Raw genomic sequence first — 27,924 nt, 5'->3', positions numbered from 1 at the left:
ATTTGTTGAGCAAAAAATAAAAATCACAGAGGTGATCAAATACCACCAAAAGTAGCTCTATTTGTGGGAACAAAATGATAAAAAATTTGTTTGGGTACAGTGTTGCATGACCGCACAAATGTCATTCAAAGTGCAACAGCAAAAGGGGGGTCCTAGTATTAAAGTACCTGATATACAGGGTGACTCTGTAGGTACTTAAAAGTCACTTGTGCCAACGTCCCCAATACTGAGTTAGGGATATCAAAAAACTAAAAAACTTTTGGGACTTTAAAGGCACAACTGTAGTAGACTACACAAGATATATAAAAAAGAGTTAAATTTTATTGGTAACATACAAAAAACAAAGAGAATAGACAAAACATTATTTAAAAACACATCAAGTCTAGACATACAACGCATATCATGACACCATTGAGGATCCTATCCTGCAGTTTTGTGTGTATTCCTATATATTCATATACAATTGAGTCATAGACATACAAGAGGCAGCAACCCAGCAGAGCGGTGCACTCCCAGATTTTCCTCCTGTCTCCTATGGTGGGAATTGTAGCCTATATGAGCTCCCCTTTTCTACAACGACTTGATGTGATATATCTGGGAGGCCCTGGTGTCTGTTTGCTGCCCGCTTGATTTTTTTCCAAATACATTTCTACCTCGATCGCTTTCTGCGTTTACTGACCAAATCCACCTATGTGAACATTTTTCCTTTTACACATTTATTTGAACCTCTAGCTCCTGAAGAAGCGTTCTCTGTCAACGTGAAACATGTAGAGCAATTGGAGAATACACCATTTTGGAAATACCAGACCTGCAGTGCTCCCCCAATTTCAACTCTTTAGGGGAAGTTTACCTTTTTCCTTTATTTGGATTATGACTCAATTGTATATGAATATATAGGAATACACACAAAACTGCAGGATAGGATCCTCAATGGTGTCATGATATGCGTTGTATGTCTAGACTTGATGTGTTTTTAAATAATGTTTTGTCTATTCTCTTTGTTTTTTGTATGTTACCAATAAAATTTAACTCTTTTTTATATATCTTGTGTAGTCTACTACAGTTGTGCCTTTAAAGTCCCAAAAGTTTTTTAGTTTTTTGATATCCCTAACAAAGTGCAACAGCGCTGAAAGCTGAAAATTGGCTTGGGCAGGAAGGTGTATAAGTGCCTGGTATTGAAGTGGTTAAAAATGCGCACAGTTGTGGAATGGCGCCAAACTTTGGTATGTAAAACTCTCCATAGGCGACGGTTTAAAGTTTTTTGCAGGTTACCAGTTTAGAGTTAGAGTTACAGAAGAGGACTTGGGCTAGAATTGTTGCTCTTGCTCTAACGCACATGGCGATACCTCACATGTGTGATTTGAATGCTGTTTACATATGTGGGAGCTACTTACGTATGCGTTCGCTTCGGTGCGCAAGCACGCAGGGAAGGGATGGCTTAAAAAAAATTTATTATTGTTTTACTTTTTTTTTTATGTTTACACTTTCTCTTTAAATTTTGTTATTGTTTTTTTTATCACTTTTATTCCTAATACATCCCTTGTAATAGAAATAGTGCGTGACGGGTCCTCTTTCTGGAGAGACCTGGGGACAATAAGGACCCATGTCTCTCCTTCAGGCTGGAAAGACCGAGATAAAAAAATAAATAGTCTCAGCCTTTCCAACCACGTCCCTGGCAATGTTTACTTCCACCGGCCCGGACGGTCGGCCTCGAGGGTCATAGAGGTGACTGGGGACCATCTGGTCACCAGAAATCTCTATGCTCAACTTCCGGTGGCGGCTGATTCATTCTCCAGTTCGACGATCACCCGGGCAGTGGTAGAAGTAGAAGTAACGTAGAGGTAGAGGGCAATGGGAGGGGGGGATGTCCCCTCCCACTGCTTGTAAGAACGATCAAGCGGCTGAACTGCCGCTATGTTTGTTCTTACGGTGCAGAGAATCCGACCAAAAAAGATGATATCTGAATGATGCCTGCAGCTGCAGATATCCCCACTCATAGTCCAGGTCGTAATATGATATCCTTGGGCTGGAAGTGGTTAAAAAGGTTAATGCAACATAAATTCGGATCATTTGTTCTGTTGTTACATTAGTTTGGATTTGAATGAATATGAATGAATTCATTGTTTCGTCATAATTTATTTTGGATTAGTTATAATTCGTTACTAATGTGATTCCGATACATCCGCATTTCCGAATAATGAAAATTTTGTCTGAATTTCGATTTGTAACGAAACAAATCGCACATGTCTAGTTGTGACCTAATAAGCTTTCCTATTCATATCCCCTTATATGGATTGTTAACCGCTGATGACGGGTGCAGTGCTTTACAGGCTCCTAATAAAAAGCTCCTAAAAAAAAAAAAAAAAAAAAATGCTAATTTTTTTAACGTGCATTTATTTATTTATTTTTACAATAGTGAACTTATCCTTTAAATTGAGCAATGCTATGTGCACAGGATCCCCTGGGGGGTTTACAAGCTTTTTTACATCTGGGAATCCTTTTTCTTTAAGTGACAGCTGTCGAAGAGGATGATTTTTTTTCCCCCTATTTTTGAGACATTTGTCCCTGCTTCCTGTTGTGTCTTCAGGATAGAAAGTTAAGGAAGATCTCCCCGATAGGACAGGGACAAACCTGCCAGGGACTTTAACCATGTCCTGTCCTATATGCAAGATATACTTGAAGGAAACCTGTGTTTCTGATCTTATTCCCTAGTGCCAGTCAACAGTTTACCCTCATGCTTCATTCTTCTTATTTCCTTTTTCTACTTGGCTTACATTTTTCTATTCTTATATAAGAAGCATTGTACATTTATGTGCAGGTTGAAGAGATAAGGCATACAGTGTCAGTTAGTATGAGCATCTGTGGCGTGCGGGCGTATGGCCATTGTGTATAACTGTGTCTATCTTTTTAGGGTATTACCGGAATTCGTTTTGCTGGAGGAGAAAAATGCTACATTAAAGCTCAAGCCAAGGCTCACGTTCCGGATGTTGACAGCGTGACAAAGGAAAGCCTCTCGTTTGAATTGGTAAGCACCAGACAAAAGAATGTGAATATGTGACAATTTAAACCCATTGTGACCCAAAAGTTGCAGTATCAGATTATATTTTCTGCATGATTTCTGGACGCTTCTCTGAGAAGAACAACAAACTTCTATATAGACATTAGACCGGGGTCCAGCCATACAGTCAAGCAGTACACATCTTTCTTTAAGCAGAATAAGGAGAACAATTTATCATTGTGTCAAACAAGCAAAAGCATGTAACTCTTCTTCAGACCCCTAATGTGCTGTTAACTTCCCAAAGCAGTTCCCATGAGTCGCAAAATTCAATCATTTTGAATGAAGACTTGTCCTTGCAATCTGTCACAATGGTTTACTGCTCTGGGTAGAAGGCGTATGCACGATTCCCCCAGCCACTAATGGGGTTGGTATCACTCAGTGGCAATTGGTCTGCCAGTTGCTTATATTTGATCCATCTTTCCACGTTAGAAGACAAGCATTGATGTGAAATGAAAAGTCTCTTTGACAGAAACAGGGCCAGGACTAAGGGTGGATAGGCGGAGCGGCTGCCCTGGGCACTGTGCTATTATGTGAGGTGGAGGGGCACCATGAGGAGATTGGGGGGAGGGGGAGAGAATTGTTCTAGGAGGGGAAATTTGGGGAGGTGTGCTAGGAGTGATGATTTCGGGGGATGTGTGTGTGGGGGGGGGGTTGTGCTAGGAGGGAGGATTTGGAGGGTTTGTGCTAGAAAAGGTGGTGGGGGGGGATTTTTGCTAGGAGGGGAAATTGGGGGGGGGGGGATTTGTGCTAGGATGGGGGATTGGAGGAGAGAAATTTATGGATTTGTGCTTGGAGGGGTAATTTGTGGGATGAAGGACATGTACTAGGATGGGGAGATTTTTGTTTGGGGGGTTGTGCTGGGGGGCATATGGGGATAGAGGATTTGAGCTGGGGGGGGGGGGGGCAAAGATTTTTGCTGGGATGGGGGCATTTCAGTAGGGGGCGGATTTTACTTAGAGGAGGGGGAATTTATTTTTAGGGGTAGGCATGCAGATTAGTGTTCAATTTTTCTTTTTGCAGAGAGATTTTTGCTGACACATAATGCTCATACATGTTGGGGGGGGCAGCTCGACCCTAAAATGTATATTACTAGAGTTACATAAAAAAATCAAATTGATGAGCTGGTTTGCTTCCTATCCCCTTTAAGTTTCAGGCATATACAGTGGGGCAAAAATGTATTTAGTCAGCCACCAGTTGTGCAAGTTCTCCCACTTAAAAAGATGAGAGAGGCCTGTAATTGTCATCATAGGTATACCTCAACTATGAGAGACAAAATGTGGAAACAAATCCAGACAATCACATTGTCTGATTTTTGAAAGAATTTATTTGCAAATTATGGTGGAAAATAAGTATTTGGTCACCTACAAACAAGTAAGATTTCTGGCTCTCACAGACCTGTATCTTCTTCTTTAAGAGGCTCCTCTGTCCTCCACTCATTACCTGTATTAATGGCACCTGTTTGAACTTGTTATCAGTATAAAAGACATCTGTCCACAACCTCAAACAGTCACACTCCAAACTCCACTATGGTGAAGACCAAAGAGCTGTTGAAGGACACCAGAAACAAAATTGTAGACCTGCACCAGGCTGGGAAGACTGAATCTGCAATAGGCAAGCAGCTTGGTGTGAAGAAATCAACTGTGGGAGCAATAATTAGAAAATGGAAGACAATACAAGACCACTGATAATCTCCCTCGATCTGGGGCTCCACGCAAGATCTCACCCACTGGGGTCAAAATGATCACAAGAACGATGAGCAAAAATCCCAGAACCACATGGGGGGGACCTAGTGAATGACTTGCAGAGAGCTGGGACCAATGTAACAAAGGCTACCATCAGTAACACACTACGCCGCCAGGGACTCAGAACCTGCAGTGCCAGACGTGTCCCCCTGCTTAAGTCAGTACATGTCCAGGCCCGTCTGAGGTTTGCTAGAGAGCATTTGGATGATCCAGAAGAGGATTGGGAGAATGTCATATGGTCAGATGAAACCAAAGGAGAACTGTTTGGTAGAAATACAACTCGTCGTGTTTGGAGGAGAGAAAATGCTGAGTTGCAACCAAAGAACACCATACCTACTGTGAAGCATGGGGGTGGCAACATCATGCTTTGGGGCTGTTTCTCTGCAAAGGGAACAGGATGACTGATCTGTGTACATGAAAGAATGAATGGGGCTATGTATCGTGAGATTTTGAGTGCAAACCTCCTCCCATCAGAAAGGGCATTGAAGATGAAACGTGGCTGGGTCTTTCAGCATGACAATGATCCCAAACACACCACCTGGGTAACGAAGGAGTGGCTTCGTAAGAAACATTTCAAGGTCCTGGAGTGGCCTAGCCAGTCTCCAGATCTCAACCCCATCGAAAAACTTTGGAGGGAGTTGAAAGTCCGTGTTGCCCAGCGACAGCCCCAAAACATCACTGCTCTAGAGGAGATCTACATGGAGGAATGGGCCAACATACCAGCAATAGTGTGTGACAACCTTGTAAAGACTTACAGAAAACGTTTGACCTCTGTCATTGCCAACAAAGGATATATAACAAGGTTTTGAGATGAACTTTTGATATTGACCAAATACTTATTTTCCACCATAATTTGCAAATAAATTCTTTCAAAAATCAGACAATGTGATTGTCTGGATTTGTTTCCACATTTTGTCTCTCATAGTTGAGGTATACCTATGATGACAATTACAGGCTTCTCTCATCTTTTTAAGTGGGAGAACTTGCACAATCGGTGGCTGACTAAATACTTTTTTGCCCCACTGTAATTCTTGTTAAAAGTTTCCCCTTTGAAGTCAGCATTGCTCAACACATGTTTCTATCAGTGAAAATGTTGTCTTATCATATGTGTCCCCAGTCATAGGTATAGTATACATGTGCTCCCATGTATCTAACATGGGAGCAGGAGGTGACGGCTCAGCCTGTCAGGGCCACCTAATGTCCTTTGTGGTACTCCATCTGCATTTAAAGAGAATATTTGCTTTTCTTATGTTCAGCCCCCCCACATAATTTAGTATGATATCCACTTATCATGGCATATGGTGCAGTTCCTTACTGCATTAGTTTTTTCTATGAGCCCAATACATCTACACTAATATATGTACACCTTGCAGACATACCCAGGGCTCCAACAAGGGGGGTAAAAAGCGATTCTTTTTATTGCTCGCCACCTGTTCATAGTTCATTACATTATAAACCCAGTTTGTATACAGTGTCCTTATTATCCTGCTAGTTAAAGTAGTTTTTTGTGTGTCCCAGTTTTAGAGTGGTACATTATACAACATGATGTATAACTAACTGAAGAAGAGTCGTTGTAACAAGCAAAAGGGTAAATGAATTTGTTGTCAGTCAGAACTAACACTAGATTGTAGTATAGTAAACTCAATTAGCACTTGTTAAAAGTAAATGTAATGTTAATTTAGTGATTTTAGGATTTATAATAATGATTGGTCATAAAGCATATAACTAGTGGTATAATAATAAAAAACACCATGATATTATGTGAGGCTTTGGAAACCTAGTTCTGTGTACATCTAAATACATTGTAGAGTAGATGATTAGAGATAATGAATCTGCTGATGTGTATATGGAAAAGACGACTGGGTGGGAGTGTACTGGATCCAGGCTCTCCAGTGTGTATAAGTGCCGGCTCCTCCATTACTCTGTCCTGTAGATTTATTGCTTGTAAGCGGTCCGCTGTCACCTACCATCAATTTGAAGATAAACCACTCTTAATGCTGTCATGTCATCCATACTCCTGGGCTGTGACCTGTTTATATGCTTTCTGGGATAAGGGAGGCTTGAAAGAAATTTATGTATGAAAATCAGGATTTTAAGAATTGTACATTATGTTTATCCATATACAAGTTCATTTACAGTAAAGGTTTGCTTGACAACCAGAATACACTGCACTGAAACAAAGTAATAATAAAATTATTTTTTATAAACTGCAGTCGAGAAGGTTAGGCAGAAATACTTCAGTTACATAAAAAGATGACATTAAAAATCTAGGTGCTGAATAGATACCCAATATACTATATAAATGCCTCTCTTCCCAGCGGGATTTGCTGAAGTTATGGTGCCCATGGAGTGAAAAAAAAAGTTGCAATAGATAAGTATAGTCTATGAGAAGTTTATACGGCAGAATAGGCAAATCTGTCACTGAGGTCAATGGATGGTGAAAGATTAGGCCATGTACATCCTCCTCTGAGCCTCCTGTGAACTTCTCTTAACAATGTTTTACTGCAGTACATGTGTCTACAAATAATAGTCAGTCCTTTCATAATGTTGTGTTATGAGCTTTCATTCAATCCATCCAGTACTGCTACACATATGCTTTGTCTTTTTCCAAGTCTGGATTTGTGGAAAACCCACTGACTTGAGCTACCCCATTTTTTTAACAATTATTCACAGAGTAAGCAAGCATGCATTATGTATATACGTGTTAACTGTATAGCTTTTAAGACTTGTAGGGGCTTTCTAGGTTGTTTCACAAGGGATTAGTGTGTGGACCAGTGCTGTGATTTGTGCTTCGCTATTACAGCAGAAAGATAGATGTGCATTTTAATGTATATATGTAGCAAACAAATCCGATGTTCACCCATAGTTGTAGAATTGTAAGAAGTGCAGTGTTCACTGCTTGTTGTGGTCATTTATTATACCTCCTATTTAAGGCACCTGCGTGGCAGTTTTACACCTGCTAGGAAGCTGGGCTACACAGTAGAAACGCCTGTATCACTGGGCTATGTAATAGAAGCGCCTGTATCACTGGGCTATGTAGTAGAAGCGCCTGTATCACTGGGCTATGTAGTAGAAGCGCCTGTATCAATGGGCTATGTAGTAGAAGGGCCTGTATCACCGGGCTATGTAGTAGAAGCCCCTTTATCACCGGGCTATGTAGTAGAAGCGCCTGTATCACCGGGCTATGTAGTAGAAGCGCCTGTATCACTGGGCTATGTAGTAGAAGGGCCTGTATCACTGGGCTATGTAGTAGAATTACCTGTATCACTGGGCTATGTAGTAGAAGCACTTGTATCACTTGGCTATGTAGTAGAAGCGCCTGTATCACTGGGCCAGGTAGTAGAAGCGCCTGTATCACTGGGATATGTAGTAGAATCACCTGTATCACTTGGCTATGTAGTAGAATTACCTGTATTACTGGGCTATGTAGTAGAAGCACTTGTACCACTTGGCTATGTAGCAGAAGTGCCTGTATCAGTGGGCCAGGTTGTAGAAGCTCCTGTATCACCGGGCTATGTAGTAGAAGTGCCTGTATCACTGGGCTATATAGTAGAAGCACCTTTATCCATGGGCTATGTAGTAGAAGCACTTGTATCACTGGACTATGTTGTAGAAGCGCCTGTATCACTGGACTATGTAGTAGAAGCACTTGTATCACTGGACTATGTAGTAGAAGCACCATATTCATGGGCTATGTAGTAGAAGCGCCTGTATCACTGGGCTATGTAGTAGAAGCGCCTGCATCACTGGACTATGTAGTAGAAGCACCTTTATCCATGGGCTATGTAGTAGAAGCGGATGTATCACGGGGATATGTAGTAGAAGCGCCTGTATCACTGGGCTATGTAGTAGAAGTGCCTGTATCAATGGACTATGTAGTAGAAGCGCCTGCATCACTGGACTATGTAGTAGAAGCACCTTTATCCATGGGCTATGTAGTAGAAGCGGATGTATCACGGGGATATGCAGTAGAAGCGCCTGTATCACTGGGCTATGTAGTAGAAGTGCCTGTATCAATGGACTATGTAGTAGAAGCGCCTGCATCACTGGACTATGTAGTAGAAGCACCTTTATCCATGGGCTATGTAGTAGAAGCGGATGTATCACGGGGATATGTAGTAGAAGCGCCTGTATCACTGGGCTATGTAGTAGAAGTGCCTGTATCAATGGACTATGTAGTAGAAGCGCCTGTATCACTGGACTATGTGGTAGAAGCGCCAGTATCGCTGGGCTATGTAGTAGAAGCGACTTTATCCATGGGCTATGTAGTAGAAGTGCCTGTATCACTGGGCTATGTAGTAGAAGCGCCTGTATCACCAGCAGGGGCGGACTGATAACTCATGGGGCCCCCGGGCAATAGTAGATTATGGGGCCCCCGGGCAATAGTAGATTATGGGGCCACACAGTATACAATCACACAGTATACACATACATGTACACACAGTATACACAGACAGATGTAAAAAAAACACAGATTTATACATACTGTCCCTGGTTTTACTAAGGCTGGCAACCCTGATGGGCCCCCCTAGTGGCCCAGGGCCCTCGGGCAGTGCCCGAGTGGCTCAATAGTAGAAGCGCCTGTATCACTGGGCTATGTAGTAGAAGTGCCTGTATCACCGGGCTATATAGTAGAAGTGCCTGTATCACCGGGCTATGTAGTAGAAGCGCCTGTATCAGTGGGCTATGTAGTAGAAGCACTTGTATCACTGGGCTATGTAGTAGAAGCGCCTGTATCACTGGGCTATGTAGTAGAAGCGCCTGTATCACTGGGCTATGTAGTAGAAGGGCCTGTATCACTGGGCTATGTAGTAGAAGCGCCTGTATCACTGGGCTATGTAGTAGAAGCGCCTGTATCACTGGGCTATGTAGTAGAAGCGCCTGTATCACTGGGCTATGTAGTAGAAGCGCCTGTATCACTGGGCTATGTAGTAGAAGCGCCTGTATCACTGGGCTATGTAGTAGAAGCGCCTGTATCACTGGGCTATGTAGTAGAAGCGCCTGTATCACTGGGCTATGTAGTAGAAGGGCCTGTATCACCGGGCTATGTAGTAGAAGCGCCTGTATCACCGGGCTATGTAGTAGAAGGGCCTGTATCACCGGGCTATGTAGTAGAAGGGCCTCTATCACTGGGCTATGTAGTAGAAGGGCCTGTATCACTGGGCTATGTAGTAGAAGCGCCTGTATCACTGGGCTATGTAGTAGAAGGGCCTGTATCACTGGGCTATGTAGTAGAAGCGCCTGTATCACTGGGCTATGTAGTAGAAGGGCCTGTATCACTGGGCTATGTAGTAGAAGCGCCTGTATCACTGGGCTATGTAGTAGAAGGGCCTGTATCACTGGGCTATGTAGTAGAAGCGCCTGTATCACTGGGCTATGTAGTAGAAGAGCCTGTATCACTGGGCTATGTAGTAGAAGGGCCTGTATCACTGGGCTATGTAGTAGAAGGGCCTCTATCACTGGGCTATGTAGTAGAAGGGCCTCTATCACTGGGCTATGTAGTAGAAGGGCCTCTATCACTGGGCTATGTAGTAGAAGGGCCTCTATCACTGGGCTATGTAGTAGAAGGGCCTCTATCACTGGGCTATGTAGTAGAAGGGCCTCTATCACTGGGCTATGTAGTAGAAGGGCCTGTATCACTGGGCTATGTAGTAGAAGGGCCTCTATCACTGGGCTATGTAGTAGAAGGGCCTGTATCTCTGGGCTATGTAGTAGAAGCGCCTGTATCACTGGGCTATGTAGTAGAAGGGCCTGTATCACTGGGCTATGTAGTAGAAGCGCCTGTATCACTGGGCTATGTAGTAGAAGGGCCCGTATCACTGGCCTTTAATGCTGTGACTTTACTGCAGACTCATTTGGCAGAAGAAGGCTTTAACAAAATTCTGAAGATTATAGGAGAAAGGATGTTTCTTTAAATTGGTAAACCTTATGCCCCACGCACACTGGACAGTTAGTCCTGGAGCATGGAGCTCTGGTGTTTAGTTGTGGGCAGAGGGCACAGATGTCCTGTCTAACCCCCCTGCCAGCAAGGCGGATAACGTAATCACTATATTAATCTTTAGATTACTCCTCAAATTTTCCTGTTGTGTTAAAGATATTTTTAACCCTGTTTTGTTAAAAATATAATTTCTGCATGATACAATAACAACGCCAGAGGGTACTTAAAGTTACAGAACATTATATTCTGTGCTAGAGACTTCACCTGTTCTAAATAAAACCCTCTTTTGGAATTAGAAAAGAGACAAATTTGTCATTACAGTTACATATAGAGCACCCCTCCCATAGAAACAAATTCTCTTTGAGAAACGCTGAACAAATACCATGCAAAGGGGGGGATTTACTTACTCATACTATTCCTTTATATACTTTTTTGGGGGGAAACACTTTTTGAAAGATAAAAAGTGAATTTTACATACAACTATACAGATCAGACCAAAATGAGGGGGAAAGAGGGACATTGCTCCAAATCAGGGACAGTCCCTCGAAATCAGGGACAGTTGGGAGCTATGCTTCCCACTGATGGTGGGGATAGGTCTGGCTGTTGGACATCTCTCAGGCCGGTATGGGTGGTGCACAGGTAAGCCCCCAATATTTTCTCAAATCAGAAGAAGGATGTGACATGTGAGGGAACAATTCACCTGCAGACTCTGGGAGGTAAGCAGCTACTAGGGGGTTGTTGCATACTTTCCTTTAGTAAATCACCCTGTATATCAATATACATTTAGCTGAAAATGCCAGTTTTATTAGCTGGTGGCTTCCAGTTATTGCAAGGACAAGATTTCCAGGATCCTTAAGCCATCTCTAGAGGGTTATTTCAAGCTTAGTTACATCAAAGATAATTATGTTCATTAGGCAGTATTCTGCAGTAGTAATAGCTGATTCCACTTGATGTGTACCCCTGATAGAAATTTTGTACAGAGATGCTCCACTTTGTATCACATGGCCGCTTCACGGACGGTGAACTAGGTGAATTCTGAAATAGCTATAATTAGTCCGACTTCATACTAGTACAGTGTACAGCAGAATCAGTCAATTTCTATCTAGACAGGCCACTGCCTTCCTGATCTTTCAAGGATATTCATATGCACTTGATGTACTGGCGTAATATATCATTTAAATTGCTGCCTTTAGGTCATATCACTTCTTTGCAGGATATATTATCTCACAAATGTTCCTGCCGAGACAGCTGTAGTCAGTAAAATTAGACAGCATTACGCATGTTAGTGCTCACATAATTGTGTTTATTACCTTATTTTCAGATTTTTTTTTTTTTTCTCTCAAGATATGTACTCCCTGTGCATCATTCATATCCCGGACACGTGTCATGGTTGGTACAGATCAAAACCAATTACTAGGTGATATTCTCAATCATAATTACACTGAGAAACCTTTGCAAGCATTTTTTTGTTAGAGATTGCTTTTCATAGCTGTTGTGTACTGCAGGAGAGATATGTTTAAAATAATTGATTCTCCCAGAAACATGCATAAAATGTACTGTATTACCCTTTAATGAAATGCAAAGAAGTGAATGGGAAAACATTTAAGGAACTCTTCCACCTAAAATGAATATGTTCTGGGTGGAGTGGATTAGGGTTTTATCCCCCCCCCCTAGACTCCAGCAGACTCCAGCAATTTCCCCCTCCCCCCTCTTAAAAACAGGGGCCAAGCGGAGTTTATTTTCAGCTGAGCTACTGTTGTCACAGTATTTAAATAACTGAGAGAAAAACTTTTTAGGGCAACCCTAAGGCCTTCTCTACACTGCTATTTACATACAGGCACCGGATTCCAGGGGCAAGAATCTGTGCCTAACTACAGATAATTGCTCTACATGCAAAGAGCTACCCTCTTCACTGGAACTAAGGGGCCAAGCCCAAACCTTGAAAAACAACCCCACACCATAATCTCCCCTCCACCAAATGATTTGGACCAGTGCTTAAAGCAAGGTCCATAAAGACATGGATGGGCGAGTTTAGGGTGGAGGATCTTGACTGGCCTGCACTGTCCTGACCTCAACCCCATAGAACACCTTTGGGATGAATAAGAGCGGAAACTGTGAGCCAGGCCTTCTCATCCACATCAGTGCCTGACCTCACAAATGCACTTTTGTGAGGAAGAATGGTCAAACATCCTCAAAGAAACACTCCTAAACCTTGTAGACAGCCTTCCCAGAAGAGTATAGCTGCAAAGGATGGGCCAACTCAATATTGAACCCTACGGACTAAGACTGGGATGCCATTAAGGTTCATGTGCGTGTAAAGGCATGTGTCCCAATACTTTTGGTAATACAGTTTACATTTAAATAATTTTGGCCCTTCCTCACTCCTTGGTTAGGAAGTGCTCTATATAATTAGTCCTACCCTTTTCCTTCATGCCTTCGCTTCCATTCATCACATGTACTATATCCCGCTGGAGCTAGAAATATTATGATTTTTGGAGCTATCTGATTTTCATCTGTTATGATCTGCACAAGTTATTGGATTAAAGCTTTTTTATGATTTGCAAGATGTCATTTGGACCGAGTCGCTGTTTGCCAAGCTCCTGAGACTGTAAGTTAAAGCCATCTCATTACAACTGGGTCAGTTAGAGATCACACTTTCAGTGCTTAGATGGGGAGGCAGAACAGTAATCTTATTTCAAAACAGCAAAAAAGCAACAAATAATACTTACCTGTACCACTACCATAGCAACAGACTCTACTGAGTTGAAGGTGAAACTTATTCAAAGATCTTCTGCATTCACACTTCAGTGTTCCCCGCTGCACTTAATGGTTGGCACCTCAAGCCCCTATAGCCCTATAGAATGGCCTATAAGTGTGCCAAATGCTGGGGGTCTTTAACCAGAACAGCCTGGTGCAGTCAGGTGTACAGGTGGGCATGGCTTGTTTGCTTTGCTGGGATGCTTTTTCAACATGTTTTAACCACTAGCTGACCAGCGCACGATGATGTACGTCGGCACAATGGTATGGCTGGGCAAATGGTAGTACAGGTACATCCCCTTTAAATCGCGGCATTGTGGGCGCGCTCGCCTGCCGCGTACTCCGTGATCATGCCCGCAGGTCCCACAGATTCAATGTCCGCCAGGGGACCGCGCTCGTGTCACAGAGCGGAAGAATGGAGAGATGCCTTTGTAAACAAGGCATTTCCCCATTCTGCCTAGTGACATGACAGGGAACTACGGCTCCCTGTGATCAGGAGCAGTGATCGCTGTCATGTCAGTGGTAGCCCAACCCCCCCAGTGTTAGTACACCTCTCTAGGACAACACTTAACCCCTTGATCGCCCCCTAGTGTTTAACCCCTTCCCTGCCAGTGTCATTTACACAGTAATCAGTGCATTTCTATAGCACTGTTCGCTGTATAAATGACAGTGGTCCCAAAATGGTGTCAAAAGCGTCCAATCTGTCCACCATAATGTCGCAGTCATGAGATAAAAAACGCAGATCACCGCCATTACTAATAAAAAAAAAATAATAATAAAAATGCCATAAATCTATCCCCTATTTTGTAGATGCTATAACTTTTGCGCAAACCAATCAATATTACGGTTATTGCGATTTTTTTTTACCAAAAATATGTAGAAGAATACATATCGGCCTAAACTGAAAAATACATTTTTTTTAAATGTATTTTTTGGGGATATTTATTATAGTAAAAAAGGAAAAAAAATATTGCTTTTTTTTTCAAAATTGTTGCTCTTTTTTTGTTTATAGCACAAAAAATAAAAACCGCTGAGGTGATCAAATACCATATAGGAAAGCTCTATTTGTGGGAAAAAAGGACGTCAATTTTGTTTGGGTGCAACGTCGCGCAATTGACCATTAAAGCGACGCAGTGTCGTATCGCAAAAAGTGCTCTGGCCAGGAAGGGGGTAAATCCTTCTGGGGCTGAAGTGGTTAAAGGATGCTTTCACCTAAAATTGATTGTTTTAAGTGGAGCAGATTAGGGTTGTATTCCATTTATGCTGTTTGATTCCTTCAACCTCTTTTCAGCTGAGCTACTTTTTTCACTGCTCCAGATGAGTTTCCGTTATATGCAATTGGGCGCTGATTTACTCAACCAACTGCCCCTTAATGGCTTTCTAATGGTTTGCATAAAGCACTCACAGGCAGGGGACAATGGTAGCATTCAGTTGTTCTCTTGTATTTCCATATTCATACCAAAGGTGCAGATATCCCACACAGGAAAGCTTGCCTTTCTGGATTGATAAACAGCATTCTTATGAATGTTAGCTTAGCCCTCAAATTAGTCATCACCCATAGATATAATTGACACACAGAGAAAGTTTTGTGCTATGTAAAATATAGAAAATTGAAAGCAGCTCATTGTTTAAAATGAGCACCACTAATACAGTATGTATACTGAACACTCCTAGGAGCCTCACGGAAATAAAAAATGTTTTACGGATTATTCAGTAATGTACTGATCTGCAGTGAAGAAAGTCTGTAGGAAAAGGCGCTCACAATAGCAGACAGAGCTGTCCTAGTCTTCACGCACTTACATATGCTGTCTGTTGCTCACTTATCTGCAGTAGATCGCAGGAGTCAATGATAGTGACAGATCTGACAATTGAGTGAATGAGTGACAGTAAAAGGGGGCAGGGGTTCTGAATGGGTACTCTACAAGTACTGAGCATACACATACATGAGAACTGAGGAGAGATCAGACCCTTAAACAAAATTGTTTTATTCCACATATTCATCCACAATCAGTGGATAGGGGATGTCTGTTATGCAGCGAAACAGTGGTGGTTTTTCTATATTTAATCAGCAGCTGCACAGGGATTTTTGCAGTACAATGATAATAACACTACCTGCCAGAGCTCATCTGGCCAATCATTTTTACTAGAGCTTAGCATCTTACTGGAACAGTCCTATTCAGTGGACACAGTCAATGAATTTTTAAAGATTGTCGTAGACACGCTTTAGAATCCTGTCACTCATCTGCACGACAAATATTGGTGCGGATGGAAAACCATTCATATATCTGTCAGGAACAGGTACATGAATCTGTTGCATGGTGAGGTGCAGCGCCAGCGCTGGAGTGTCCATAACACAGAGCCTACATCCTTATCCCTGGCCCCATTCAGAGATTTCACAGATGATAGCTAAAACTAAACAAAGGGGCTGGGATACGGACTGACTGACAAACTTCCCAGAATATGGCCATCGCCATATACAGTATAAGTAATGTGCAAACTGTTGGCGCTATAAAAATCCTGCATTATATTAATTGTATATATCAGCCAGTATCCCCACCCATTTATTTACTTTCAGCTGTTTGAATGGGAATCTCCTATCCTGCAGCTGAATGGGGCCAGGGATAAGTCATCAGTTGTTATGATGATGGCAGACGTCCAGCTCTAGCCATAGCATATCTAATTTCGCAGCCCCCCCCCCCCCCCAAAAAAAAAAAAAAAACGTTGAGGATGCTGGTAATATCAGTGACCTAATATAGCCACAATGATATTGACCAAATATAGCCATGTGGTGATAAATAGGTCAATGATGTCACCAGAAGCTGGGCTGACAGCCTGCTAGGATGTGACAATTCACCACAGCTTATCTTTAGCTTGTTCTCAAGCCCCGTACACATGGGCCGAATGTCGAGAAACAACGCCTGGTTCAAAATAAAAAGCAGACATTCGGCCCATGTGTATGTCAGTCTGCTTCTGTCGGACGTGCATGCTGGAAAACCAGCAGCTGACCGACTCCCGGTCATCACTCTCAGCCAATGGCAGAGAGTGCTGATCGGAGTGTTCTGGTGGGGGGACCTCCCCCTGTCAGAACACAACATCTCAGCTGGGGAGATCGCTAAACCATCCTCGTATTGTTAGTACAGCGACTCCGACCAGAGCCAATAATTTTTTTTTTTTTTCGTTCAACCCGTGGGGGTTAAAAAAAAAAAAACGGAAAATTGTATATTTACCCGACAGTAATTTTTCTTTCCTTTGCATGACAGCATACAGGAATGGGATAGGCTCCGCCCCTCGCCCAATCGGGACAGATTATACTATTTATAAATGAGTCGGCCCCCCCCCCCCCCCCCCCAGGCGGCATTCTCGTAACTATACTCAAATGCGAAACCCACAAGGGAGGGACCTGTATGCCGTCATGCTTTGCATCAGGAAAGGAAAATTACCGTCAGGTAAGTATACAGTTTTCAGTTTTCCTGACACAAGCATGACGGCATAAACGAATGGGATGTAGCACGCCAACAGAACCTATAAGGGAGGGCCATGCTGAAGGGTTTGAATCAACAGAACTGAAGTCAACTCACCTGCTTCCAATGTTGCTTAATTGACTTTGCAATAGGCAAAAAAAAAGGGTTTGTAGTATATGAACCTGGTTGGTATCCTGTAAAATTCTGGACCTCTGAATCTTGCCCATGAGCACGCCACCCATCTGATAAAGTGAGCTCTGCACTAGATTGATGAATTTATCTTCATCCTATAAGCCCCTTAAGCTACTCTGACCCGAGATAATGCCATTGTCCTAGTGGACAATGAAAAGTCTTCTTCTGATACTGCCAGGCCTGAACAGGCCACTGTCTGACCTTCTAGAGAAGGACCACTTACATGTATTTCTTCCACATAGAGTCCATTACTCCAGCTTGTGGTGACGCAGATATTTCAGTTTGGACATGCCCGAAGGGTGATGTCTCGACCCAGAAGCAAGGATGCAGACCCTCGTCTGGTGCTGGAGAGGAAGAAACCAGAGCTATTTTGTTTGATTATGGTAGCAATAAGGTAGTTTAAGGCTTGAAAATACTAGTTAAGAACAAACCGCGCTAGAAAACCTGGATAGAAAACAGGATGATAGCTGCACCAATAAAACACCAATATCCGTGTAAAATGTTCAATTAATTTAGTGAAAGGTGCGCTTACAATCTGTATGCACAAGTGACATAATTAGGTGAAAAACTATATGAAACATAAAAAAACTTGCATGAAGCAAATTATAAAATTAAAATTGAAATAAAAATAAGAGTAAAAAAACTCCTCTATAAAATGGTGTGTGGAGTGTGCACTGATGTGCCAAACACACACGTGGAAAACACAAATATGGATGATGATCACAACAATAAAACATCAATCAAAAATAAATGTGACACATGAAAGTATCTGTGAATTGTGAAAAAAATATAATGAAATAAAATCATGTAATCCAAAAAAGTGTGAGCATAGTCCGTAAAGTGAAACAGCAAGAAAAAGTTCATGAGCATAGGAAAACCCATCCACCTTCCATCAAACAGTCATCCATATGATTGAAGGAGGAAAAGAAGGATAAATAGATGTGACTTCCAATAGCAGTAAATCCAAAGGAAAAATGATAAAGGTGGACCCTTACCCTCGATGGTGGACCCCCCTATTAGTGAGGTCTAACGAGCACGCAGATTTTGCCCTCTGCAGGGACAGTGTGATGAAAGCGTCCGCAGCAGCTGACATGTCCAGCGTCTCCAATCCGGACTGATCCAAGTCCTGTGCCTGGAGGGGGGAAAGGCGCTCGCTTGCTCCCAGGTGGTGGATAAAAAAACAAAAGGAGCTCCAATGGTGTAGTAAGTAATTATTGGGTTTATTAAAAAATGCAACAAAAACGGAGAAAACACACTGCGTGAAGACACTCATAAAAGTCATAAAAATAAGCCGGCATAAAATAAACAAACACCCGTGCAGGTCATGGGGCGGACAATGTGAAGGCTTACGACGCATAGCCACGCCCTACATGTTTCGTCACAACTGACGTCTTCAAAGGGGCCTCTTTGAAGACGTCAGTTACTACACCATTGGAGCTCCTTTTGTTTTTTTATCCACCACCTGGGAGCAAGCGAGCGCCTTTCCCCCCTCCAGGCACAGGACTTGGATCAGTCCGGATTGGAGACGCTGGACGTGTCAGCTGCTGCGGACGCTATCACACTGTCCCTGCAGAGGGCGAAATCTGCGTGCTCGTTAGACCTCGCTAATAGGGGGGTCCACCATCGAGGGTAAGGGTCCAACTTTATCATTTTTCCTTTGGATTTACTGCTATTGGAAGTCACATCTATTTATCCTTCTTTTCCTCCTTCAATCATATGGATGACGGTTTGATGGAAGGTGGATGGGTTTTCCTATGCTCATGAACTTTTTCTTGCTGTTTCACTTTACGGACTATGCTCACACTTTTTTGGATTACATGATTTTATTTCATTATATTTTTTTCACAATTCACAGATACTTTCATGTGTCACATTTATTTTTGATTGATGTTTTATTGTTGTGATCATCATCCATATTTGTGTTTTCCACGTGTGTGTTTGGCACATCAGTGCACACTCCACACGCCATTTTATAGAGGAGTTTTTTTACTCTTATTTTTATTTCAATTTTAATTTTATAATTTGCTTCATGCAAGTTTTTTTTATGTTCATATAGTTTTTCACCTAATTATGTCACTTGTGCATACAGATTGTAAGCGCACCTTTCACGAAATTAGTTTAACGCTTGACACTTGGATCTCTGAAATAATTCACCCAGACGCGATATCCTTAAGAAATACTGCTTTAGTGTCACTGAACCTATTGAGGTAGTCTTGTTCAGAAGAATGGAGGAGTGGAACAACCTTCCCAACACTAGCTGTACTGCAAGTTTTAAGGGGAAAGAACGATCTGTACCGGCCTTTCGGAATTGGTTTCCCCAGATGTGCGGCGGTCACTGGATCTCAGGAATTGAGGACCTGACCAAGACTTGACTACTGTTTAATCCCTTATCTTATATTATTTGCAGACATCTTAATCTTTGCAGCCAGGAGCAGAGGTCTCTATCCTTAAATTCTGTGAGATTTCCCATGTTCTAGTATACCTGGAGTTTGCCGCAGGTTCCCCTGGTTTCCATAAGGTTTCAAATAGTGGTGAGACCCCTCTATGAGCCTTCCTGACCCAGTCTCCCAGTTGCTAGATCCAACGTGGCTAAATTTGGATACACTTGGCTCCACTGTGTAAGGTCTGAGATCTCAGGAAGAATAGAATAGGAGGTTCATGGGCCAAAGACTGTACTTTGAGGATGCCACAGCCTGTAAGACCACCGGATCATTTTTGCCCTTATCCCAGCTGTATGACTATGGATCCTGGTTGAACTAGATGGACTTGTGTCTTTTCTCAACCTGCCTAACTATGTACTATGATCCTGATGAGGAGCTTGGAGATCACCGAGTCTGGTGGCTATATAGGCTAACCTGCCGACCCAGCTGGATGTTAGCAGATCCACTGCTTCCACTTCTGGAAAGCTCCTCTTGCAGGAATAACTGCCCTTCCTGACCATTAAGTTTACTACCAAGTTGAGATTCATTGAACTGCTTGTTGGTCTAGGGACCCCTGACATCCAAGGCTTCGTATTTTACCGTATCTGACAGGAAGTTCTGGGAAGCCAGAATACAGAGTGATGAGATGAGACAGATTTTACTGTTGGAAAACCTGAATGGGAGATACCTATTGCCGTCTGTTTGGAGCATAACTGAGGCCTCCTGCGTTGCCCAAACAAATTCCCCACTTGGGAATCACTGTACCCCTGATGTTAGACACTTCATCCTCTATTGGCCTATGTCATTGACCTTGAGCTAGGAGGTCACTGAGGTGAATACCAAGAAAGTGAATAGACTTTGATGATTGGTATGCCTGGACGTTGATAAGATTAACTATCCTTAGCCACGATCAATGGGACTAGTCCCATAAGTGGGGTAATCTTCCCCGGAATAGGAAGCAAATCTTTCATTACCTTAGAAGGCCAGTTTATGATGTTCTCAATGTTCCAGTGCGTCCAACCAACTGCATGGATTACTGCAGACTACTTCTCGACCATTTAAGACCATGGGATACAAACAGATAGGACAGAGCTAGGACTTGCCTCTACATAATACTGTTACCCTCCGTGAGGACAACTCTACAGTATTCTCCTGAACTTCTAAAATGTCATTATTATAATGAGATTAGTTGGCCTTCCCTCTGAATCAGGGCCACCCGCAGCTGTTGTTCGCATAAGGAACCTGCAGCCCTTGCTTCTGCAAGATGGCCACTACTGGAAGCAACATTTTGGAAAAATATGTCTTGAGTATGTGGAAAGGTCAAAAGGTTGTTGAACGAACCCAAAGTGAAACTCTCAGAAGCCTGGGTGTACCGAAGTGCGTTTATACACATCAGCTAGATCTAGAGAAACTGTAGCTGTTTTATCTGATGGTTTGAGTGATTGTTCTCAATGACTCCATATGACTTTTTTTTTATCCCCCATTCCATATCTTGCCTAAATCTGCTTTCCGACTAAGAACAATGGATCAATGATTCCTGTTGGACAAGATTTGGTAACATTTGCTTAAAGTCTTGATATCTCTAAAGAACCATAGTGGTAATTAGAGGAGTTGAAAGAGTGGAAATAAATTTCTATTGACTTTCTTACTGCACAAAGTACAACTCGCCAGCACAACAGGAATCTTCCGTTGTCCCAAGGTTTTGTTGCAGACAGGTCACATCACAAAGACAATTGCTGTACAGGCCCCATTGATGCTGAGCCTCCTGCCCAAATTTGCATTAATTTCTGCAATATAACACCTACTGGGCACATTTGAGTGAAAAGGACCTTTGCTGCTCCTCGAGTGGTGCAGACTTGGGCTTAGGCGATCAAAGACGATTATGGATCTTCCAATCTCTTCTCTAGCTCTTCTCAGGCCTTGTCACCACTCTTTGTTCTGGGTCTAGGTGACTAGCCTAAGGGATTAGTCCCTGATCTGAACATCACTGATTCCATCTTAAATCACATTCCATTCGACTTAGAAGAACTATACGCAGGCATTGGGTTAAACCATAGGGCTTGACTACCCTCACAGAATAGGAGGAGGAACAGCCTACTGCCTCCATAGTGGTTGTACAGCTTTGCTGGTCACTCCAATTTCACTCATGGATCAAGCACCACGGAGGCGTAATACTGGCCAAGTTTGCCTTCAACTCGTCTGCTGAGAACTAAATAGCCTTGGCTACTGAAATGAATCCCAAAGCAGGCCACAACATATTCCCTAATGGTAGTATAAGCCTTCATTTCCAAATCCATATTGCTGTTCCCATGCCTCTGCGAAGGCTATCATCCGCTGGCAGACTGGCACTTCTGGCTAGTATGATGAAGATTATTTGGCTTGGCTAACTGCCTCTGCAGTAAAAGTTAGGCTTTACAGAAGGGATCTTGTATCCTCTGTTAGCATGAAGACACATCTGGCCAACCTGATAAATACTCATTGGCCTGCTGTTTATGAGGCAGAAAGTACCCTTTAAACAAACTCAGCTGTTTGATTAGCTTAGTACCTAAACGTTATGACTAGAGATCCACCCAGTCAGTTTGCACTTGAGTGAACACATCTGTCTTTGTGTTTACTGCTGCCTGATATGCAACTTGGCATAGTATATTGGCAGGCATGTCAGTTAACCACACTTCCCATTCTGCCCAGGATGGTCCTTATTGTGATTTCCTTTAGTCCTGCTCTTTCTGGCAGCACTTTGAATGTATGGCAGATAACAGATAGGAGATAAGGGACTTTAAAGGTACATTTTGTGTGAAAAAAGTAAATATACTAAGATATAAAAAATTACATGGTTTATTACAAAAAATTGATAAAAAGTAGAGAATACAATGTAGAACACAGTCAAAGGTACATACACATTTGCCTATAAAAGACAGCGAAACAAACTGTAAATTTCGACATGTTTCACCGGTGTGGCTTAATCAGGAAAGGGGACGTGACACTTTATTTGGTAACCATAAAAACATACATTTTTCTCAGCTTTAGGTGTATAGAAAAGGAAAGAGAAATATAGTATTAATATACAGCGTTTTTGTTTTGCATATTATAAACCAACACACACATGGCTGTGAAAAGGAATTAAAAAAAACACAAAAAAAAAAAAAAAAAAAACAGGCAGGTAAGTATTTTTTGGCCCCACTTTGGTCCAAAAGTAGCTAGATCTCCCGTAGGGAGGGATGTAGCTATTGTTCAAAATCACATAGTAATGCCTGTAACACGTAACGTGTGTTCAATATTTTTTAGGATTTGGGGAGGGGAGCACATTTTCAGAACAGGCCCCAAACAGACATGAACCGTACTCACCTTCAACAAAAGCTTTGCAAAGTATATACTGGGAGCTCAAGTGGGCGAAGCAGATAAATAGTCCTTAATTTGGTACTGGCGTATGTGAAAATTTCACTTATCTCAAAAATATTTCATAATACCGGTGTCCCCCATTGTGTAAAAAAAGCCCCCAACGGCCAACAGTCACTGAAAACCATGAGGCGGTGGAGGCACACAGGGCAGAGAGGCAAACACAGCCAATGACCAAATCAAAGGATAAAATGAAAGACATGAGTAAGCTAACATCTAAGCTTCAACAGACATTAAAGGGGATTGATATTCCATTGATCTAAAGAGTTTACCTGTAAGAACATCGCCTATGTCTCATGAGCTCCCAGGGACTCCCAGCATGGCCAACGCCATGGCGGGTTTAGATATCCCCCCCCGTTGGTGCCAAAAAGTGGCGTGTGACGTCACACCGTAATGACGCAACGCGGACGCTAGAGCTAAGGCGCGCGAGACACAGAGCGACACCTGGATGCCGGAAGTGTGTAACTACCAGTGCACGCTGCAAACCCCACCACAAGAATGCAGTGCAGACACCACCTGGGTGGAAACAATCCATCTCCGGGTACGCGTGTCTGTGAGCTGTGCTGATGGTAAATCCTCGGGATGCTGTGTCACATGCGAACACTCAGGGCGGGCATGCAGCAGAATGTGGAAACCCCAGATCTGAGGTACCCATCCCACTGCACACCCTCAGGCGTCCGTATGGGGATCTATGGCAAAAGAGAACCAGAGTGTAGGCAAGACAGCACACCTGCATGGCACAGAAAAATGAAATGAAATAAAAATAAATAAAGATGAATGTGCAAATGATAAAAATAAAGGAAAAACAAAAAAAGGGGGGAGTTACAATAGATGAATGTATGGCAGTTTTTAGCGCCAAACAGGACCTGTCACTGTTGGAAGAACAAGTTGCCACTTTTCCTTTGGGGAGTGGTGCTGGTATTTAAGGTCTGGATAGTTTTACAATCCATACTGCCCACGCATTTTTTATTTTTTTTGTATGATAGCTTACCTACCTGACCCTCACCTTATTGATCGTGGCTGGTCTCTGGGTAAGCTTATGGCTCAAGATATGAGCTGCAGGTTTGTGGTCATAATAAATACCTGGAAGTACTGGCTAGGACACAGCCTTAATACAACATCGGTGGCCATCGACACACCCATTTGCAGATAATGAAGCAAAAAATGGACCTATATGCTGTGAGCAAGGGTTAAACCCTTAGACAGGAGCAATTACAGATAGTAGTGTAATAAACCGATTACTTAAAGCACTGTAACAAGCAGAACACTGAAATGTTTCACGCTGGCATTTAGACATAATAGGTTAATGCATAGCAATCATTAAACACATTACACCCAAAAGCAGACCCTAAACGCATAGCAGCAACATAAATGCGCAATGAAGGGTTAATATACCTGGCAGGATCACCTACACTAGGCGAATGCCCTGTAAAAGGTTAAAAACAGCAAATCCAAGCATTAGAGCATTGACACAGTGATCCCAAATCTGTAAAGCCAGGCATTGCTGAGTTAATAGGAAAGACTCAACTTTGCAGCAAACACCTGTATATCAGTTCACGCATTAGCAGTCCTACAAACAGACAAGCAAAACCTGTGAAGCAAATGAAACAGACAGAACTATACACAGCAGTTTAACCTACTTTGGCAGCTTGTATATTAACAGCATAATGATTCAGACACACCATGACAGCCCATGGAAAGCTTGCCTGCTCTGTGCAGCACCCCTCCCTGACTGACTCTAAGGGGGATGGTAGAGGCTCCATTCCTGAACAGGTGGCCACCAATCCATTGCCTTGGGCTCCCGACCACTACTACAGCAGGCCAGCAGTTACCCCAACATCTTGCTGCTCCCTGCCGACTAAAAGCCCACAGTCCAGACACAGGAAGCAGACAAGGAGCCATCTTGGAACGGGGCAGCCCATTTGTGTATGCTGTCATGCTTGTGTCAGGAAAATAATAGTGTGTACCTGGCTTTAGGCCTCATGCATACTGGATGTTTTAGCAGCCTCTTTTAGAGGCATCAGGCAGTTTTTTTTTTTTTTATTCCTGCCTCTAAACTCCCCTGCATGTTGTCCATGCATACATAGTCTTTTAGCAGCGTTTAGTGGGAGGAGCTTTTAGAGGCAGGAAAAAACCCACTGCCAGTGTGTCCAGGAGCCGCAAAGTGTTGGCAGAAAAAAATGCTTGACACTGCTAAACGCGCCTAAACACTAGGCACGTTTATTCATTTAAATGGTCAGAATAAATTATTATTCTGGCCAATTAAATGAATTAAAGTGATTGATTGTAAAGTCTTGTTTAAAAAAAAAATAACAAACATGTTATACTTACCTGCCCTGTTGTAGTGGATTTGCACAGAGCAGCCCGGATCCTCCTCTTTTCGGGTCCCTCTTCGGCACTTACAGCCCCTCCTTCCTGTTGAGTACCATCACAGCAAGCAGCTTGCTATGGGGGCACCCAAGCCGAGCTGCAGCTCTGTGTGTCCATTCAGACACAGAGCTGCCTTTCAGCCCTGCCCCCCTCTCTCTCCTGATTGGCTAACTGACTTTGATTAACAGCCGCAGGAGCCAATGGTGTCGCTGCTGTTTCTCAGCCAATCAGGAGGAGAGTCCTGGGACAGCTGAGGGGCTTGTGGACTTCGCTGGAGAGAGATGGGGCTCAGGTAACTGTAATGCCGTGTACACACGGGCGGACTTTTCAGCATCAAAGGTCCGATGGTCTTTTTGACAGACTTTCAATGGACTTTTGACGGACTTCTGATGGACTTTCGAATGAACGGACTTGGCTACACACGATCACACCAAAGTCCGACGGATTCGTATGTGATGACGTACACCAGACTAAAATAAGGAAGTTGATAGCCAGTAGCCAATAGCTGCCCTAGAGTTGTTTTTTGTCCATCGGACTAACATACAGACGAGCTGATTTCTTGATAGGAACTGAGTCCGGCGGAGTTCTGGCGGAAAGATTTGAAACATGTTCCAAATCTAAAGTCCCTCTGATTTTCGACCGAAAAAGGCCGCTGCAGGTCCGATGAAGCCCACACACGGTCGGATTATCCAACGGATTTGTTCCGTCGGACCAGTCTGGTTGAAAAGTCCGCTTGTGTGTACATGGCATTAGGGGGGCTGAGGGGGCTGCTGTACACAGAAGGCTTTTTATTTTAATGTGTAGAATGCATTAATTTAAAAAAAACCTTCCACCTTTACAACTCCTTTAATGCCCAAGCTCCTGAGGCCTGTAAACGCACCTAAAAGCTTGTAAAAGCTTTAGACACTTTATCAAGTGTCAGGCTTTTTTTCTGCCAAAACATTATGTTGGCAGGACGAAAGGCTTTTGGGAGAGTTTGCAAAACATCCTGTTTAAATGAGGGCTTAGTCTTAGTTACCACTAGTTTGCTTTTATGAAAACAGTAGTAATTCTATTTGAATCTGAGTTAGTCATATTGACAAATTCAAAAGGTTACAGCTATAAAAAATATCTGAATCTGGTGCACATGTCAGAAAGCTTTGTGAAACTGCTGGAAGACTTTCCTGAATTAGGTGCAGGCCATTTTAAAGGGCCCATACTGTAGCTGCCTTAATGAGTACTCCCCAGCGAAAGCTTCATTTCCTAATTTCTGATTCCTGGTTGCTGATTTTCTCTCACTTCTGTCTAGTAAAATGTTGTCAGCAGCAGGGCAGAAAGTGAGGGTAAATCTCTCTAACAGAGCCCTGGTTAGCAGTAGAAACCTAACAGGGGTTCTATCCATTCCTCTATATCCAAAACTAAGGAAAAAAAGTTTAGCCGGAGTACTATTTTTTGGCCATGCACTGTAAAGTGGAACTTCAGTCATTTTTTCAACTTTCCATCTAATAAATCTTCTGCTCTTGTTGTTTTAATTTTGGATAGTAAAACATTTTTTTCTGACAGTAAATACCTTATACAGCCCACTTTCTCTTTGTCTGCTCATTAGCCTAGGCTTATGACATCATGCACAGCTCGCTCTCTCTCTCTCTCTCTCTCGTGAGAATTTGCCAGGAAGGGGGGGTGGGACAAAAGAAGGTCAATGAGAGCTGCAGAGCTGGAGATGTGCCTCTGTGTGTCTGTGTAAATCCAGGAAGTGAACAGGCAGCAGCTTCAGGGGCCCACAGTTAAGATGGTTGCAGCCCGACTCAGTGGAGGGAGATTTCTGCAGCATATTTGGCAAGTACTTAATCACAGTATATATAAAATAATATGCAAAGTGGTTGGAGAGAAGCTCCAGAATGGCAAAGATGTTTTTAACTAGCAGCCAAAGACTTTTCATACAAAATGTGAATAGGCACGCCCTCATATTGCATACAGAAACTTTTAACAATCCTGTTTAATTTTGGGGAACTTGATAATTCTAAATTGGCATATTGTTATTTATTTTGCTATCCAGTGCTTAATTTTATTAGAATTATTGAATTTAATTATTGAACCGTATGCACATATGAGCAAGTAAATAAAGTCATCTTCAAATTTGTATGTATTACCGTTATTTTGGGATTCTAAAGGAACAAATTGTAGATAAGAGAACAGAAAAAGCGATATGTTGTCTTCTAGTGTACAGAAAGTAGTATGAACACATAGCCACTAAATAGCTTGGGGGGGGGGGATAGATCCAATTTATCCATGGACCTGACAGTGCCATTGGCCTGGGGACAGTTGTACACCCTGCTCTTCCTTTACTCACAGTCCAGAACTCTGTGTGTCACTATTTAATGAATGTATTCTTCTCCTAAGCAGCATCCGATAGAAAATAAAATAATAGACCGGTTTGAATCAATTTCAACAATACAAGAAAGATAGTCATGTCCTGTATGTCTGCCAAACATGTTTCCTTCTAGATGAAGCACCCAAAAAAAATGTAAAAATGAAATATGTATCTGTCCAACCCGGGTGCAGTGTCAGCTCAGGCCTTGGAGGGATTTAATACGTGTAGTAAATGTTTTAC

General features: G+C 42.6%; 1 protein-coding gene across 1 annotated transcript in view; it reads left to right on the top strand.

Annotated features, from left to right (window-relative positions):
* CNMD (chondromodulin) overlaps positions 1-27,924 on the top strand; it is a 108,153-nt gene that overhangs the window by 42,798 nt on the left and 37,431 nt on the right. The window contains exon 4 of the mRNA XM_073614229.1: positions 2,912-3,025. Within this exon, the coding sequence (XP_073470330.1) occupies positions 2,912-3,025 (114 nt within the window). The remainder of the gene's footprint in view (positions 1-2,911; positions 3,026-27,924) is intronic.

The sequence above is a fragment of the Aquarana catesbeiana genome, linkage group LG02, assembly GCF_042186555.1.
Source record: "Aquarana catesbeiana isolate 2022-GZ linkage group LG02, ASM4218655v1, whole genome shotgun sequence".
Taxonomy (NCBI): domain Eukaryota; kingdom Metazoa; phylum Chordata; class Amphibia; order Anura; family Ranidae; genus Aquarana; species Aquarana catesbeiana.
This window is presented reverse-complemented; position numbering and strand designations above follow the sequence as displayed.